We start from the raw sequence: 19712 nt of genomic DNA, 5'->3' as shown, positions 1-19712 counted from the left end.
TAGTATTGAAGCTCATAGTGCATTATGGCCCCTAACCAAGCGGGGATGCCTACTTGGTGGAGTGGTAGAAATGTGGTAGAAAGTTTCAAAATCACACGTAGGACATGAAAGTTATGGATTGGAGCTTTAACATTTAATCTAACGTGTTTAATACGAATACTCAGTCGGATGAGTATGCTAATGCCTCTTGCCTTTGTAGAAGGGTCGGCCGGTCAGTATATCCCCTCGGTTGGCAAAGCCAGGTCCTCTGGGACAGATGGCCCTGTACTCTGCTGTGTCAGCTTTGGGACACTCCTCACAGTCGATACCCCACGCAGCGCCCACGGAACAGCAGCACATGTCCACGCGGTACCGGCCTGGCAGAGGTGCGCCACATTCATCCTCATGCCACTTCATGAAGCACTGCTCACTGCGCACATCTAGTGATGAAGAGGTCAGAGGGTAAGATGTATGACAGTGTGAAAGTAGGTACAGTACATGAACAATTCCAAATGTAAAGGGTAAAATTAGTCTAAAAATGAGTTTCTTTACATAGACATATTAGTGTTAATTTATCCATTTGTATCTCTGACAGTTAAATCAACACTCCTTATATAGATTTATAGGTGTACAGTATATAATAGCAGATAATGGCCGCTGAAAATGAATGTACTGAGATGATATGAAAGTTGTCTCTTTACCATTGTTGCCAAGACAAATAGATGTACATTTCTCACCCTTTGTGATTAAACGTATTACTCTGAAGTTTTATTTATTATGAGCTCAGGTTGTGTCCTCTACTTGCCTACACAGGTGCGTCCACTCCCGTCCAAGGTGAGGCCCTCAGCACACTCACAGCGGAAGGAGCCCTGGGTGTTCACACACCGGCCATTGGTACATACTCCGGGGAACACCTCACACTCATTAATATCTACAGGGAGGAGGACATTGTTAGGTGACACGGTGACACTGTGACACACACACACACACACACACACACACACACACACACACACACACACACACACACACACACACACACACACACACACACACACACACACACACACACACACACACACACACACACACACACACACACACACACACACGATTGCACACTCAGTTAATGTCTATATGGAGAACGCTGAAGGATATTAAAAGGACAAAAGAGACAAATATGAATTAATGGGCTTTGGCATTGGGTGTATAGTACACCACAGGGATGTATGGGTCTGTCACAGCTGATTACACCGCTTGTGTGCTCTGATGTTACAGGGCCAACTTACCTTCACAGATGAGACCTTTCATACGAGCGAATCCCCGAGAGCAGGCAGTGTCTGGGGAGAGAGAGAGAGAGAGAAACCTATGTTGATTAATGTGTCTGTACTGCCTTTATGGAGGTTGCTGTGTTTAGTGTGTACAGTAAGTAGTGTGCATGTTGTGCATTTTTGTGAGAGCAAGTACTGACCAATCTCGCAGCGTTCACAGGGGCTGCCCCATGCGGCTCCCAGTGTGGAGCAACACTCAGACTTCAGTGTGGCTCCATTGATATTGACCTCACAACGGCCATCTTGGATGTTGAGCCAACAAGTACCCTTCATACTGTCTGTAGAGGGCAAACAGAGCGGGGCAAGGAGAGGTAGATTAGGCAGGGAGAGGTAGAGGAGAAAGGGAGAGGTATAGGATGCGGGAAAGGTAGAGCGTTTTACCACATAAAAACACAGCACCCACAGTACAAACCTTCCATGGCACAATAATGATCAGGTCGTGGCAGTTAGTGTGAGTAACGGCCACGCATCACTGGGTTTAATCCCATGCTATTGGGTAATAAATGGACTGAGTAAGTGTATAGTCATAACACTGACACCATTTCTCCTAAACCACAGGCCCACCCAGAGAACAAGACCGCAATTTACTTTCTCCATTTCTCCCACCTCCGGAGTGATGAGCTTTTAAAATAAAAACAGAATTGAACAAAACCAGAGGGATGTCTTGGCCTCTGACAGCAGCCAACTCATACATTACTGTATGTATAAGTATTTATTCAATGAGTCATACTCCATTCCAGTTACAATAACATCTGCATTCTATATTAGCATTTAGCTGTCTCTGAATGGTTCCCCAAAACTGACAAGCCTCCAACAAAAGATCTTTTCTTTATAGCCTCCAGACAAAAACACGGCAGACAAAAGAAGAAGAAGAAAAGAATCCCTAAGCAAATTTATACTGCATGTCATTTTCAATTTTGGGTTTGAATCTTCTGTGTAAAGTAAAACAATCCTTGTGTTATTCAAGACTGTGCATGCATGTATCTCTCTAATAAATCATCCTTGCACGTCAGCGTGCCTAACATCTGACGACACCAATGTCCCTGGATGGCTCCTCTAAATCTCAGGGGTTTATTTACAAAACTGAAGAATGAACTTTGATTAGAATGAGCTTTGAATTAGACTAAAACGACATCTGCACTGGTCTGTCATGTGTTCCCTCCAGCGGCCACCTCCTGCTCAGGAAAACTACTCTCCAGGACCGCGCGGTGCTGTTGTAATTCGTGTCAGGCATTTGGGAGGGCGGCCCGGTGTCAGCTCTTACCCACGCAGATGGTGTTGGTGGAGTCCAGCTTGCTACCATGGGAACACTCGCAGTTGAAGGACCCGGCCACGTTACGGCACACTCCGTTGACACAGGGGCTTGACTCTTGACATTCATTGACATCTGTAACGTAAACACATACCATAGTTCAGGGCCGAGAAGACAGAAACAGGGGTCGGGGATTAAATGGGGTCATCCTCACCGTCATTTGTCAATTAGAAAGACTCAACGACAGTAACTTTCTTTGTCCTTGAGCCAAATGTTCACTGGATATACGCTAAAGCACATCTGGTAGTAATGATAACTCAAACAGTGACCTTCACAGTTGGTAAAACATATGTGCATGGCTAGCGGCCCACGTGCCCGTACACATGTGCCAGGGTGTGTGAAATGCTCACCTTCACACGTCTCTGAGTCGGGTTTGAAAACAAAGCCCTTGGGACAGGTGCAGGTATAGGAGCCAGGAATGTTCCTGCACAAGCCGTTGTCACACAGCAGTTGGTTCACCAAACACTCATTGACGTCTGCAGAACAGGGGAAGGAGAAAGAAAGAAGGGTTTAATTATGGTCCTTTGTTTGCTTCATTACACGTCACATGAATGAAATGTCTTTGTTGTATGAAGGGAAGGACTTTTATAGAAATCCATAACACTTGGGCCTATACTTTGAGGGTGGTAAAATGGCGTGCTAAGCCGATAACTACCCAGCACAATGTTTTCTCAAGATTTCCCTGCAGGGCGCTAACAAAATCTCCCATCAGTGTTAAGATTCCAAAGTGATTTTGATCTACTGGAGGTTCGGGCGGCAATACGGCTCTCACACTTACATTGTACCACCGATCCAACCAATATGTCTGAGTCATGGTGTTGGGGGCTTTGTCAGAGTACCCGTTGTACCTGTTTGTCTGTGTCCCTTTTGTGCCCATATATGGAGATGTCTGTTTCTGTCTGTCTACCTTGATTTGCGATTCATGATTATTGAGTTGCTAAACCATTGCTGTGGATGTGTGGTTCCTGATGTGGGCGTGTCAACAATATTCTAATCTTATCTGCAAAACAAATCTTCCCCTTTATTTAAAAAAAACATGCAGACTGGGTAAGGTGCTCAGACAGAGTAGGTTAAATAAAATGTAATAAAAGCTAGTGTTCTTGTGGTGGTTTGTTCTTTTTCTTTAGTCAGACCTTTTTAGTCCTTTAGCAACAGCTGTATTGATTCCATTGCTCTGTCAAACTAGCTTATCCAGCAGTTGTGCTGCCGAAAACATTAACTGCCCTCATACTACAGACCTTGGTGATTGTGCTGTGTTTCACCAATGTTCAAGCTTTTACCTTTATTTAAAATATGAACCGTTAACAAAGCAACACGATGGAAGACAAAACAAAACGCATTCTCCTTTAGAACAGAAGCTGAGCGTTCCCTGGCTGACTCACCTTCACAGTTCTTGCCACTGGAGTCAGACTCGTAGCCAAAGTTACAGTTGCAGCGGTAGCTTCCTCTCAGGTTTTCACACACACCGTTTTGACAGATGTCGGGGTCCAAGCCACATTCATTGATGTCTGAAATTGGTCATTCAATCATTATGAAATGTGCGTAAGATTGCAGTATACGTTTTGGCAACATTGTTGCCACATTCACTAGAATGTACGAAGAAATATTCCTCACCTCTACCGTCAGCTGTGATACCAATGCCACTGCTACACACAGCCTGGAACTCAGCTATAGGGACAAAGACAATATTATAATAGCTGGACATGCACTTTATTTTATTACCTATGAGTTGTAAAGTGGAATACATTAAAGAGACAATATACTGCTATTCCGTCCAAGTTATTACCTGAGTTTCGGGCAGGGCATGGATGACAAGGCTCTCCGAACCCATGTTCAGGATTGGCACAGCAACACTCTGACTTTGTAACCGCACCAGGGAATGGTCGTGAACATGTGCCCATCTTGATAGCACCGTAGCAGGTGGTCCTCATGTGTGTGTCTACACACACACGTCCGTCCACATCGATAGCCAGGCCCGGCGGGCACTCGCAGCGGAACGAGCCCTCGGAGTTGATACAGCGTCCATTCATACAGATGCCAGGCGTCTGGCACTCATCAATGTCTGACAATGAGAGCATGTGAAAATAAGTTTAGCATTTCTTGCTTTATTTTAGATAGGAGAGTGCAGAGAAAGACAGTTTTAACTGTTTCGAACAATCAAGTCTGTCTGCTTTTTTGTGTCCTGATGGCTGCTTGGTGCAAAATTAATTTCTGCAAATACAAATAAAGCATTAATCTATCTATCTATCTATCGAAACATCATATTTTGCCAGTAGCCCAAGAGTCAACGTCTGTGTTTGAAGAACAACATCCATACCAGTGCAGTAACGTCCGTTGGGTGCCAGGGCAAAGCCAGGCTTACAGATACACTTGAAGCTGCCGTCCTCGTTGATGCACATTCCGTTGAGACACATGTTGGTCGTGGCACACTCATCATGGTCTAGAGAGACACCGGAAAGAAATTGATCGTGTTTTAACCACCTTTGACCTGGGCATGTCAAAACAATTCTGTGAAATTGTGAAAACAGCAGATCTACAAGCTCACAGCAACACATTGTGAGCTTGTAGATCTGCTATTTTTGCTATTTCACCCATCGATCCATCATATGTTATTGATCATCTCATGTAGATTCCTCACCAATGCAGTTCTTCCCGTCAGGAGTGATCTCAAAGCCAGCGTTGCAGATACACTGGAAGCTTCCCTCGGTGTTGACACAGCGTCCATTGCGGCACATCACTCCATTCACAATGCACTCATCAATGTCTATGGAGAGGGAAAAAGACAGCATACAGAGCTCAAATGAGCACAAATGTCACCAAGTACAATGCTTTAGGAAACAAGGGGGGCTTTTGTCAGTGCTTTACAGATTATGAAAGTACAGAATGTACAGTAAGCTTTCAAATGATATGACATTCTTTGGAAGCTTATTTGAATGTTGTTAAACCTCTAACCAAGAATCTGAGTAAAAGGCTCTCAAAGTTTGTGAACTTTTTCCACACTACTCGCAGTCAGGTAAGGGGTGTGAGCAATGGCTTCTTAACTCACCCCTCCCCACATAATGTCTTGATAAATTGAATACATAGGACCACAATGGAAACAAGCCCTCAAGGCTTTTTGTGTTATCCTTTTAGCATTATTGTATAACTGTACCTCTGTACCTTTTGCAAACTGTTAACAAAGTATTCAATCCATCAATCAATACCTGTACTGTACATTGTAAAATGAGTTAATCAAAGGGTCCATTTGGATTCATCTCTAGACTCTCAGAGTTAAACGAACACAGAGGAGTGTACCATGCATACATACATACCATTACAGGCCTGCTTGGTGGGGGTCCCCTGGTATCCCTCGTGACACTTGCAGTAGTATGAGCCAGGTGTGTTGACACAGTCTCCATTGATACAGGGATTACTATTGCACTCATCCACATCTGAACAAGGGAAAGGAATTGGGTTTGTCTAATGTTACTATTATTATTTAAATGACACTTTTTCTATATATCCATACTGTAAATACAGTATATAACTCAGTCCAAGATTTCGTGGGAAGTAGGAACATGCACATTTAAACCATCATCATACGGGTTACTCTATACATGAGTATGTGCCTTTGTGGCATGTTCCTGGAGCGGTCAGAAGATGGCAGCACTCCATTAACATTGGCAGAGCTGTTATTGGCTCACAAACTGAATAGACATTCCCTGACAGATGTGTGTGTACAGTATACTATGCGTACGCTTGTGTTTGTGTCTTACCGATACACTCCCCACGTACGTCCTGCTTGTAGCCCATGTTACACTCGCAGCGGTAGCTGGTTGGAGTGGGGATGCAACGTCCATTCAGGCACAGGTTGGTGAAAGTTTTGCACAAGTCATTTGTCTCATTGAGTGAAACTGAGAACGCACAAATAGATTTATCGTAAACAAAGCAGTCAAACAAAACCCACAAACACAATCCATCATGAGTACTGTAGTACTTGAACAATAATATACATATCCCTCGTTTCAGTTGAAAGTGTATATAGAGGTTTACTTAAATCCTAGAGGTGGTAAAGTGATAAAATCTAAAATGAACCCAATAGCTGCTAAAAACAAGGCCGAAGACAAGCGCGGTGAGAATAATTCATAATCACCCAACCTCAAATCCCAGGTTGGACTCACCTATGTCTGGGGGGAACCTGCCGTTGCTTCCACCATTCACAAAACCTCCGTTCCCGTTCCCGTTCCCATTACCGTTACCCGGTCCATTGGGGTATTTGTAGTAGCTGAATCCATTGGTATTGCCATTAGGGAAGTGCCCATTGGGGAGGTGACCGTTAGGGTAGCCATTATTGAAACCATGGCTCTGGGGAACTCCTGCAATACACAGGCGCCTGTACTCTTCTACATGGGGGAAAGAGGGAGAGAGAGAGAGACAGAGAGGGGTGGGGGTAGGGGGTTATAGGGTAGAAGTTAGCGGAAGGGTAGAATTTGTTATCATTGCTGTACTACTGATCATAAATTCAGGCGGCAAGCCAAAAGTACACAGGCCGCTCAGAAGTCTACGCTGCATACCCTGAATCTACTATACATTGTACTTGAATCTGGGTATTTATCATGATTGCGTATGTTCCCTTTCCCATCTGTCATGTACTGTTAAGTCTCTGTGTGCTAAAGCATTGCACTGATTTGCTGTAATGTCTTTTGTTTTGTTTCGGTTCGGTTCATGGTTGACATACTGTAACAGTAAACTGTCTCAAAATGAGCAAAGAGCCAGATTTGTCGACTTTCATATACAGTAAACAATGACTGTAGTGGTGCCTGAACCACTGATAGCTGTAGAATATGGATACATTTTCTTGACATTTATTTGACATTATATTTCATGTTTGGGTGGTTTTTGCAGGCAACAGCTATAAGCATTGGTGTGCGTGAGTGTCCGCATGTGTTTTCTTCTTAGATTGGCATGCCACACGATAATGGATGTCAGTGGAACAACACACACACACACACACACACACACACACACACACACACACACACACACACACACACACACACACACACACACACACACACACACACACATACACACACACACACACACACACACACACACACACACACACACACACACACACAAATATGCGGCAGGGCAGGCCTGCACACACGCATATTGAGTGAATGAATCTCAGAGGAGGTAATAGACTCCAGTTGGAAACAGAGCAATGCCTCCCACTACAGTGAGGATTAGTGGGGGAGTGAGGGAGTATGAGTTTGTTTCTGCATATGTGGATACACGCCAAACACCACACACACACACACACACACACACACACACACACACACACACACACACACACACACACACACACACACACACACACACACACACACACACACTCTTGCCACTTGGGTCCAGTATGGCTGATCAGACACATTCTGCAACAGATCAGACATGGATCACACAATCTCACGCAGGGAAGAACGAGGAGTGTTCCAGCTTGATTGAAAAGATGGGGGTTATTATCCTCACACAAATCTTTTCCATTTCTCTCTGTTTGGTTTTCACTCATGACATCATATCCATTGTAAGTGGGGTCCTCCTCGTCTTTCCTTTCCGCACACAGATGTATGCATATACAAATACACAAACACTCACTTTGTCTCTCTCTCTCACACACACATACACGCACGCACCCACGCACACATACACACGCACGTGCATGAGAGCTGTTCTTCCACGGTGTCAGTCTTGTCTAGTGAACCATCATTCACCATCATTGTGTTACAGTCATTTGGCCTGCAGACCATTTAAGCTGTCAAGGCTTTATTTACCGTCTCTCTGCTCAAGCCAAGTCATAGTCACTCTATCATGTGGGGATTGCCAGTTGTTTTCAGCATTGAAAAAAAAAGGGAGTTGGTTAATGTATCCCATTTTAGGTTTTTCTGCAGTACTTTGCTCAGTGGTGGAATAGAAGAACAAATGGTAAACCGTTTGACTGTATGCGATTGTCCCAAAAAAAAGTAAACCACTGTGGGAGGGAATACAGGGAGTAAAGGCCTTTATACACGAGGGATGATTTAGTCATGCGCTTTATTTGCACATCAATACAAAAAAAAAATCATAAGTGATTCACTCTTCTTCGGTCATCGCTATTTCATTTCATTTATTCTCATCGTGTGTAACAGACATGAGATTTGTCTCCCTCTCCATGAGGGAGAGTGTGTGTGCGTGTGTGTGTGTGTGTGTGTGTGTGTGTGTGTGTGTGTGTGTGTGTGTGTGTGTGTGTGTGTGCGTGCGTGCGTGCGTGCGTGCGTGCGTGCGTGCGTGCGTGCGTGCGTGCGTGCGTGCGTGCGTGCGTGCGTGCGTGCGTGTGTGTGTGTGTGCGTGCGTACTCACCAGACCCTCTAACTGGGCACATCTCAGGGATCACTCCCAGGGCCCAGCAGCGTCCTGTGTCACAGCAGCACTGCATCTTGGTGTACTGGCCACTCAGCTCTGCAGCACACCGGCCGTTAGCCAGGGCAGAGAAACAGGTACCCACACGCTGGTCTGAGGAACGGACATGAAGATGGAAGAAAGATGAAGATGGAAAAAGAAAGAAAACATTATTATTTGGGAGGTGACTATATTTTTGACCAGGGTCTTTATGGTCTGTACGGTGTGAGCAAAGAGATGACATGCAATAGCCTGCCTCCAAGTAGCAGGACTTGACGTCAAAAGGCTACCCTGCCCTTTGCATGGTAGCCTGAGAGGAAGTTACTTTACGGGCTAGCAGTGGGAAAGGTTGCCTGGGGTTGCGTGAATAACTGCAGGCATCTGAAGGGCCTCCTAAAAGGGGGTCCTGTTTGTTACACCTTTCCAGGTCAGGGTCAATGGGGTGGGAGTCAGGGCTGTGGTTCAAAGAGGTGTAAGGCTAAAAGAGTGTGTGTGTGTGTGTGTGTGTGTGTGTGAGAGAGAGAGAGAGAGAGAGAGAGAGAGAGAGAGAGAGAGAGAGAGAGAGAGAGAGAGAGAGAGAGAGAGAGAGAGAGAGAGAGAGAGAGAGAGAGAGAGAGAGAGAGAGAGAGAGATAAACATACAGTAGGCCGAAGATTAGCAAAAAGGGAAGTGTTAAAGTCGTGTGCATGTTTGTGCATGTGTGTTGATTGAGAAAGTGAACATTTGTGAAAAGTAGAAAGGAAGAAGAGGAAAAAGCAGGGTGGCGCGTGTGTGTGTGTGTGTGTGTTGCAAGTCGATTAACTCTGCTAATGAGCCAGCAATCTGGAATTAATCAGCTCCATGTGTAACAATCCCGGCCAATTAAACAGGGCATGACTGGCTGTACAGTGTCTGGAACCACATATTCATATATACATAATGCATGCACATACACAGACACAGATTTAAAAAAAACTGTGGTTCATTGGAATCCACGTCGCATACACACACAAATACACAGAACCTCAAAACCTTCCCAAAGGACTCAACTAGCTGGGGGCATTGTGGAGGATAGGGAGGGGTTGTGTGAATAAAGCAGCAAGGGTGGGGTGAGACGAGGGGGGGGGGGTCCTGTAGATTGGGATGAGGATTTAAATTGAATCCAGACCGCGGCCAGCTCGCCAGCATTGCCCCACTACTAGAGCACATGCTTTCATTTGGCGAGGCGTTTTTACAGACTGACTGACTGGACAGAGACTTTTCCAGGCTTTCACCGTGCAACAAGGAATTAGGCTCTGATTACTGTCAGCCCACACCCCCCCCAACCCCAACCCCAACAGCTCCCGCTGGCCTGTTTTCACCAACACACCTTACAGAACACCGTCTGCTAGTCCAACACACCTGGAGATAGCCTCCAGTGCAAAACCCATACATCCTGGTTCAGTCCAACTCCCAGAATTGAGGCTAAGCGAACAAAAGATTAAAATAAGTCCCGCCCCCTTTCCTGACCATATACAAGTCCTTAGCCCGAGATAATGGAAACATTTGAGAAAAAGAGAATGGGCACAACAGAACCTGGGGAATTTAATAAAAGAATCTGGGTCACGTTAGGAGGAAACCAGTGGGGTTTTAATCCACTCACTTCAGGGGCCAGTGGAAAACAAAACCACAGGTCTTAAGAGCTCACTAAACACTCATTGGCCAGCATGGCCTGGTTTTAGCCTTGAATGGCTGACGTTTAGCTTGTAGGTTTGGGCCTTGTATTGCTTTCATAGTTTGGTCAAGAATTTAGTTTGAGTTGTGATTCATTCTTGTTTGCGCCTGTTCAGGCTACCTAAGGGAGAGGGACTGGAAGATAGGAGGGATGTACAGGGAAAGTGTCGGACAATACTGATATCCTGACAATCCTGTAACTGTCTGTTTGTCGCTCTATAGGTCAGTGGGGAGAGAGAGAGAGAGAGAGAGAGAGAGAGAGAGAGAGAGAGAGAGAGAGAGAGAGAGAGAGAGAGAGAGAAAGAGAGAGTGTGTGCGAATAAAATAAAATAAAGGTCATTGAGAAATGTTAAGACAGCGGAGGAGACAAAGAAAGTCAAAGTAAAAAGTAAAAGGGGCTGGCAAGTGAGGAAGCTGAAAGGAAGACAAAAAGAGAGACGAAAGATGAGACTGATTAAATGGTTCAAACGTCCAGTATGTACTGTACATAGTCACAGAGTCAACACAGAGACCTGTACACTACTGTAACTAGCTCTGTGTTATAGAGAGAGAGCACAGAAAGAAAGAGAAGGTGATATACTCCTATAGGTCAAATACAAAAGGGCAAAAAAGAAAGGCAAAAAAAGTGAAGACGGGAAAACATTGAGAATTGATAGGAATGAAGACAGACAGATGGAGTGTTTTAGAGAGGAGTCCCAAGACTAACGGGTCACACACACACACACACACACACACACACACACACACACACACACACACACACACACACACACACACACACACACACACACACACACACACACACACACACACACACACACACACACACACACACACACACACACACACACACACACACACACACACACACACGCACAAGTTGGCAAAACTTCACTTCCGATGTTCCCAGTCCTCTCCTTCCCACTCTCTCTCACTCGATCTGTCTTTCTCGATTCAGAACACACACATCTCAAAAACAGATATGGTTTGAATAACGTGCTCCCTCCATCACCCCCGCCCTCCTCCGTATATTGGCTTTAGGCTCTCTGTCACTTAATGAAGTTTCCTTCCTTTCTTGCTTGGTTGCGTTCACTTCATTTCCTTTCCTCTCTATCATCAGCTGCTTACCTCGCTGTCGTTAGTGGTGTCATCTTTTGTTTTCCTCCACCATAAGTGATACCAGATGACTGTTACATTGAAACTGTCCAACTACCTGTGACATCAGCCACCATCAGCCCTGGGTGCATTGTGCACATGTGTGTCTGTGGACATACAGTATACTGGTGCTTTCAGGGAGTAGACTGAAAGAACGAGCCTAATCGATGGTCTTGAAGGGCGGAGCCAAACCCAGGCGCTGGATTCCAGCGCCTGGGTTTGGAGCACTCTGATTGGTTAGGAGATAACAAGGTCCTAAGACCAGCGTTCCTGCAAGGTTCTCCCAGGCTTTTTTTCTTTTGAAACAAAAAAAAAATGCATGGGTTTCCGAGGCTATTCAGGGAGAAACCCAGCATGTCCATATTTCATGTTTTATCATGAATTAATGCTCAAGGTTGAGTCTGTCTGTGGGTTTTATAAATATTTAACCAATGCAAAGTAACAAGAGCTTGTTACTATATAACATTGGATCCATTGGAACACAGGGTCTTTTTTTCCATTTCCTGATTTTGGATACAAGGTTTCCATGCAACAGTGACGCTATTTGCGAGTTTGTCCATTGTTCTTTTGGCATCCAGACACCCGACCCCTCCCTCTTTCCCATTCTTTCTCCAGAACGTCAATATACAAGCTCTGCAACTTTCAGCAGATGATGGAAGATGGATGAAATGAAATCTAGGAAACAAACCAAGCTGGGGGAAAATAATATTCATAATGAAGGATTGGATGGGAGACTGGCCACATGAATTTTCAATTACAGCAAATCAAAATGGTTGGGCTTCTCTACATGAGCTTATACTTCAGTAGAGGAGGAGGGTTAGGTCAGCCCTGCCTCTGACGCTGATGGAGGGAAACAGAGCGGCCATGTCCTGCCGGGTTTTGGGGCTGATGTTAGAGAATGTATTCCCACCTGGTGGTGATTGACTGGGGCAGCCATTTTTGTTCAAACTGAGAGCGTTATATTGGAGGAATACATTAACACCTGGTAGTATTTCATGGTATATAATGTAACTGCAGTAAAAGCACACGTTTGCACACGTGCACACTCGTGTGCTTGTGTGCAAACTCGTGTATTAAATTCATTTCATTTGAATTAATACAAAATTTAAAAAAGTAACTCTGTCAAGGACGAATAGCGAGCACACGTGTGTGAGCATGCACATGGCAAGCACAGGCCTGGAGGCCAGCTTGACTCATCACAACGCCATCCACAGGAAGGAGGGATGGAGGCGAGGAGATGAGTATGGGAAGTTATGGTCCAGATGTGAGGGTTTTGGCTAGCCAGGGGGCTAGGAAGAGAGAGAATGAGACAAGAAAAGAGGGAAGAAGTGTGTGTGTGTGTGTGTGTGTGTGTGTGTGTGTGTGTGTGTGTGTGTGTGTGTGTGTGTGTGTGTGTGTGTGTGTGTGTGTGTGTGTGTGTGTGTGTGTGTGTGCGTGTGTGCGTGCGTGCGTGCGTGCTCCCGTAACTCACCCACACATCTGGAACCATCTGTGCTGGTGATGTAGCCCCGTGGACAGGTGCAGACATAGCTGCCTGCAGTGTTGGTGCACTCTCCTCCATCACACACACCTGGGATGGTGCTGCACTCATCGATGTCTGAAGCAAACACACACACGTGCCAATACGTAAATACAAGTACCACATATGTTTTTCACATTGCAAGATACAGACCACTTAGTATGTGATTATTCTTTATGCCAGTAACAATCAAAAATGTTGCGAGGTTCACAATGCGTTAAAGGAGAATTCCGTTCATTTTAAGTGTTATGTTTGATGTGCGTCAAATCACTTACCAACGTAGAAATGAAAATCGCGTGACTCCACAGATCCCCCTATCGACCCCCACCGTTGGCATGATAGTAGGATAGTGGATAGCCCAAATTCGCCTATTTTAACAAATGCAAAGTCTGTTTTTTTGCTTCTAGTACTCATTGTTGAGTCCCATGATAATGTAACAGGCGCTAAAACTCCGAGAAGCTAACGGCTAATAACAGAACGAGCTAATGCTGGGGCTGCTTATCTCTCTGCATGGCAGCCCCAGGTTGCCAGGTCGGGAGAGAAACCGGCAACCAGCATTAGCTCGTTCTGTTATTAGCCGTTAGCTTCTCGGAGTTTTAGCGCCTGTTACATTATCATGGGACTCAACAATGAGTACTAGAAGCAAAAAAACAGACTTTGCATTTGTTAAAATAGGCGAATTTGGGCTATCCACTATCCTACTATCATGCCAACGGTGGGGGTCGATAGGGGGATCTGTGGAGTCACGCGATTTTCATTTCTACGTTGGTAAGTGATTTGACGCACATCAAACATAACACTTAAAATGAACGGAATTCTCCTTTAATGCTTAATAAGTTGCAGTTGCAGGCTGAAATTAATGTTTATTGCATTGGAATCGATAGCAACTCCCTTTGAGAATACAAATTCGATCTACGTAAAGTAAAATTCACGTAGAGAAGTGTTTTGGGAGTCTCCAGTCTGAAACTATCCTGTAAGTCATGCTGCGCTACATTTAACAATCTCTCCAGCGCACCTCAGGAGACTTCATAACTTATTTTTTTTCCCTTTTTTATTGTTTTATTATTTTCCAGGTAGAAAAGACTTCATAACTTCTAACACAAGTGGCTGACTCACAGTCATCCAAATGGGGAGTTCCCCCAACACCCCTCCATCCTAATGGGGAGAATTTCCCAAAATGCATCATCACCAAACCACAGTCCAGCAGCTTGTTCCAGACAGCCAAAGGTATATGTAACACCACAGAAATAAATCTCTTAACATTACAAAATGTAACAACCAATATTTTAATGAGAGAATTTCCTAAAGCAATCTCGTTACTGGACAGTAAAATGTATGCTTAACTTATACTTATGTTGCATGCTGGTGTCCCAAGGCGAAAATAGCAGATCTATCGAAAAGCTCAACACGCGGCGATGCAACGCGCCGATGCAACGCATTGCGAGCTTGTAGATCAGCTATTTTCGTCTTGTGACACCAGCACACAAACGCAGTATAAATAAGGCTTTTGTGAGACAGTAAATAGAGGGGATGACATCAACGTAGCAGGTCGCAAGCCAGTTTGGAACCTATGATGTCACGTTAGATCTTTGCTTCATGTGGAGCGCACAACATGATGGCTGAGTCACCACAGCAGCCCCGTGAGTCAGTATTTCTAATAAAACTGTTGAAATTGTGCAATTACTTACAGGAATACAACAATCTATGACTGCTGTCCATTTAGATGCACGTGGGTATTAACTTCAAACCAAGGCCCGTCGTTATACTAAGAAACACATAACCCATTGAAAGCGGGAAAGCATCCGTGCCATTTTAATTTGCGTTGGCTATTCAAAAATAGCAGATATACAAGCTCACAGCGCGTCACTTCGTGCCGCGCCACGAGCTTGTACATCTGCAATTTTTGAACATTTTTGAAAAATCTTGAAAGCGTGAGAACTACTGATTTAGAAGGCATTTGTAGAATTGGCCTCCGCTCTCAATGGGTTAAAATGAGTCACCCGAGGGAAAAGGAATAGCTGCTGGGAACAGAACATTATTCTTTTATGCTGGTCTGTATGGGTTGGCAACCATCAGGGGTGTGCCAACCCATACAGACCAACCCTAGGGTTTGGCTCATGGTCCACCACGGGTATACCTGGCTAACAGTGCTTGGCACGGCCCACCTTGGTGTGGTGCACTTCATGACGGCATGAGACGTATTTATTATTATTAAGTACGAGGGGCCCCCTTGCTGCCCCATGACGGCGTAACCCAAAGTGTGGTTCCAGAAGTATTGGGTTTTTATGATGTGTCACGCTTATTTATATGCATACATAATTACTGCACCGCTATGGGGCATAATTACAACATGTGTGTGTGTAGAACGGCAGGTTAGCATGGGGTGGTGGAGCGCGTGAGTGTGTGTCTGAGGGAGCAGGGAGCGGGGGTGTAGTGGTGTGTGTGTGTGGAGCCGACGACGGTGGCTGTGGGTGTTTGCGTTTCGAGGAGTTCAAGAAAGAGAGTATGCCGTACATCAGCATGTTTGCTCGGTTCTTGCTCGAGTGTGTGTGTGTGTGTGTGTGTGTGTGTGTGTGTGTGTGTGTGTGTGTGTGTGTGTGTGTGTGTGTGTGTGTGTGTGTGTGTGTGTGTGTGTGTGTGTGTGTGTGTGTGTGTGTGTGTGTGTGTGTGTGTGTGTGTGTGTGTGTGTGTTGGTGTGTGTGTGAGTGTGTGTTCATCTCTGTGTGTGCATAATGACGCCCGCTGCGGGAAGCTAAGAGAGGCATGTTCCTCCCCTGCTGACTACTGTCCGACAGCACCGGTAAAAAGCCCTGTTGAGGCCGTAAACGCTCCCAGCCAAGTAAACCTTGTGTCAGCAGCAGCAGCAGACGGTAACAGACTGTACCAGACTGTACACTCTACACAGACATTACTGCAAGACTGCGGGATCAAACATCTGCCACCTGGATAAATGACCACTGCCCGCGCCATCAAAGCCGCAACGTCTGCGTATGTCTGTATGTGTGAGCGTCTGTGAGGGAGGGGGGGGGGGGGCTGCAAGTGTGTGTGCATGAACTGTTGGCACGTGGCAGTATAACCTTACATATGCATCATTATAGCATTGTACGAAGTGGGAAAAGGTGTAGATGCAATACATACTGTATGTGTGAAAATGGCTGTATGTGTGTATTTTAACAATGCAAATATGTGTCTGCATGTGTCAAAGCAGTGGGGATTTCTGTGTGTCTGTGTGCGTGTCTGTGTGCGTGCGTGTGTGTGTGTGCGCACACGCATGTGTGTAATGAGAAAGTCTCTCAGATGCCGTAAGCGCTTTTTTGTTCAGTTCTAACAGCTGGTGTTGGGCCAAAAGACTGTATTTATGGAAAATAAAATGGAGGGAGAGAAAAAGGAGGAGGAGGAGAAAGAGAGGTGGAGAGGGGGAAAGAAAGACATATTGTGAAGCATACAGTGTGAGCTAAAAAGGGAGCTCTGGAACCAGGTGGGTTGTTATGCCCAAAACCATCAGGCAGCCCGTGACATCTTAACTGCAATTTATCTCAACCGCTACCAAAACCTCACTTTAGTCAACTGGGCCAGCTTTCACTGAGTGAGGCTGTGTTTGTGCATTAACTACGGGGGCATTTCCATAAAAACGTCTCTCCCCAAGGATCTAGGCTGATTGTCTGCGAGATTTCACCAAATGTGGTTCATTCCCTGCAGATTCACGATTAAAGATGTAGGTAACTATTTGTTTTTCCCCCCACCAGCTGTACACTGTAAAATCCTCTGTGGTAATTTAACTCTACAAATTCACCAAATGGACCTATAAGGGTCTGTAACTCCACATGGATCCAGTGGTGTGTTCTAGGTTTTTTCAGAGGGGTACGATAATCATTCCTTGCACGACATGCGCGTGGTCGTGGAGATAGGCTAGCGCGTTTTCAATGGATGAAATGGTTAGTAGAGGGCTACGCTTGGCTACGGAATGTTTCTGCAGGTCACACTAGTACGTATATAGCGTAACACGGTAGAACACACCACTGCATGGATCTAGAAGGTCCATTTTGAGAAATGTAACCAAATTCAGAGTTAACCCATTAAAACCGGGAAAGTATCTGTGTCATTTTAGATTTTAACCACTTTAACCACATACTTTGAATATTCTAAAATAGCAGATATACAAGCTCATAGTTGGTACAGTAGATCTGCTATTTTTGAAAAATCATGAACATGTGTGCAAATCTTTGAATATATATATATTTTTAAAGCGAACATTTTTAACTCAAATCTTTGCTTCTAGGGGTCCCTGGAACCAGATATTTTGAGATGGGGGTCCGTGGCCAAACACATATAATATAACATATAACACACAAAAGTTTGAGAACCACTGATATAGCAACATACGTTTTTTTCAGAAAACTGTTTGATTTAGAGGACATTAAAGAATCGGCCTCAGGTCTTAATGGGTTGAATTAAGACTCAGGATTTTGCAGTGTAGGAATGTAGTGCTCTGTTCTGTGAGGAAAGTCCCCCCTCCGCCAACTTTGAGTCAACCACACAATGATGATTCAAATCTAGATCCACTTTGGGGTTGGGGGCCAATTTACTAGAGTTCAACTTGTAAAATGAAACTGGATTTGAGTTGAGCAGCAATTTTCTTTTCCTCGAAGTCTAACCTCTTTCAGATAAACTGAATATATGAAATGAAGAGTGTGAGAAACGTCCTAAACTGGTTACATTTCAATTGAATCATCCTCCTTCCTGCAGCATTAGAGGAATACAATCTAACAATTAGGCTGCCTGGCTGGGAAATAAACAACAGCAGCAGTGTGCGTGTGTGTGTGTGTGTGTGTGTGTGTGTGTGTGTGTGTGTGTGTGTGTGTGTGTGTGTGTGTGTGTGTGTGTGTGTGCGTGCGTGTGCGAGTGCGCACGTGTGTGTGTGTGTAAATGCAACATGCACATGCATTTGCTATGCAATTCTACAGGTCTCTCACCCTTGAGTGACCCTAAGGCTCCCCCCAGCTGTTCAGTCTTTCCATCTCTTCTCACTCACCACATATTAACCAGTTTACTGAGGCAAAGTAATGAGACTGAACGAGAAGGGGGGGGGGGGGTCTCTACAATTAATGAGCATGTTAATGGACATGTTGATTAAGCATTTAGCCTAAATGTGTGTGCGTTTATATGTATAGGCCTATATGTCTCTGTTTGTAGTTGTATGTGTTTGCGCATGTCTGTCTCTGTCTGTGTCTGAGTGAGTGTCTGCGTTTGTACATGCATGCATGTTGTATTATTAGTTTCTATAAAATTCACAGCTCCTGGTGTGCTGACATGACTCTGCCCTCGTTCAGCCTATAATGTCCTTTGCGATGCTGCGATTGCGCAACCCTCAGGGTATTGTAGGCAATGGATGGAATGTGACTACAAGATCCCCACCCAAACCGTGCTCAGCACCTCTAGTCTGCTGACTGTAAGTAACGATGCATGGATTTGACCCAAAACCACAACACAACCCTGGGATTCATATGAATTCAGTGATGTCATCCCCTCCGTTTCCTCATTGACTCATTGGAGCATAAATTATGAATCAGGGACATGAGCCTCATGCATCTCTGCTCTAATAGCCTGTCATGAATCTGGAAGGGGTAACTGCAGTTTCCAGTCACAGTCACAGCTAGAATGTATGACACACTTCGGTTCTTATCTTTTCTGGCTTTGCCCCATAATCGAAGGTTTTGGGGTCAGTAACTCAAACAATGTTTCAAAACTACAGTCGACAGTTCAGTCTTGGCCTTGTTCAGTAGACTACATGTCATCTGGCCAAAACAGTTTAAGAGCTTTCGGTCATCCTCCCCAAAAGACTGAGAACACATAGGCTTCAGTCCAAAAGCCACAACCCCTGCCTGGCTAACTGTCGACTGTTTTCCCTGGGCATTGTTTAAATTCCATCCAATCAACACATAGTAATGCGACCCCACTCCGCGTTAAGTGTGTCTATCCAAACTACACTCATGCTCAATCCAAATCTCAATGTATCCACACATTTAAAGCCCTTTGTGGACTTTACAAAAGCTATGGGTTAGTGGCATCAGTGGAAAATCCTCAACCTGTCTCCCCAGAAACTCAAAATCTAATCTAATTATAATGACATTAAATCAACACAGAATTCAATTCAGCTAGCAAAAGACTAATGTACAATGGCAAGTAGGTCTAAACTTAAGTTGTATTTGTAACTTAAATTTGATTTGAGGTATGTGTGTAACTGCTACAATCAATGGCCGTCACTTTTTCAAACAGAAAAAGTTTGAATGAGTTAGAAACCCAG

At 44.7% G+C, this 19712-nt stretch overlaps 1 protein-coding gene across 1 annotated transcript in view; it reads right to left on the bottom strand.

Moving 5' to 3' along the window:
* Positions 1 to 19712, bottom strand: part of fbn2b (fibrillin 2b) — a 91216-nt gene that overhangs the window by 29084 nt on the left and 42420 nt on the right. The window contains exons 9-24 of the mRNA XM_084066542.1: positions 13361 to 13486; positions 9004 to 9156; positions 6783 to 7004; positions 6378 to 6515; positions 5934 to 6053; positions 5261 to 5386; positions 4940 to 5062; positions 4409 to 4684; positions 4237 to 4290; positions 4005 to 4130; positions 2973 to 3098; positions 2575 to 2697; positions 1451 to 1588; positions 1269 to 1319; positions 785 to 910; positions 192 to 419 (exon numbers count right to left, since the gene is read on the bottom strand). Of these exons, the coding sequence (XP_083922668.1) occupies positions 192 to 419; positions 785 to 910; positions 1269 to 1319; positions 1451 to 1588; positions 2575 to 2697; positions 2973 to 3098; positions 4005 to 4130; positions 4237 to 4290; positions 4409 to 4684; positions 4940 to 5062; positions 5261 to 5386; positions 5934 to 6053; positions 6378 to 6515; positions 6783 to 7004; positions 9004 to 9156; positions 13361 to 13486 (2256 nt within the window). The remainder of the gene's footprint in view (positions 1 to 191; positions 420 to 784; positions 911 to 1268; positions 1320 to 1450; positions 1589 to 2574; positions 2698 to 2972; positions 3099 to 4004; positions 4131 to 4236; positions 4291 to 4408; positions 4685 to 4939; positions 5063 to 5260; positions 5387 to 5933; positions 6054 to 6377; positions 6516 to 6782; positions 7005 to 9003; positions 9157 to 13360; positions 13487 to 19712) is intronic.

Source organism: Gymnoscopelus microlampas (genome assembly GCF_963454915.1).
Source record: "Gymnoscopelus microlampas genome assembly, chromosome: 9".
In the NCBI taxonomy this organism is placed as follows: domain Eukaryota; kingdom Metazoa; phylum Chordata; class Actinopteri; order Myctophiformes; family Myctophidae; genus Gymnoscopelus; species Gymnoscopelus microlampas.
The sequence above is the reverse complement of the archived record's forward strand: the minus strand, read 5'-3'. Positions and strand labels throughout refer to the sequence as shown.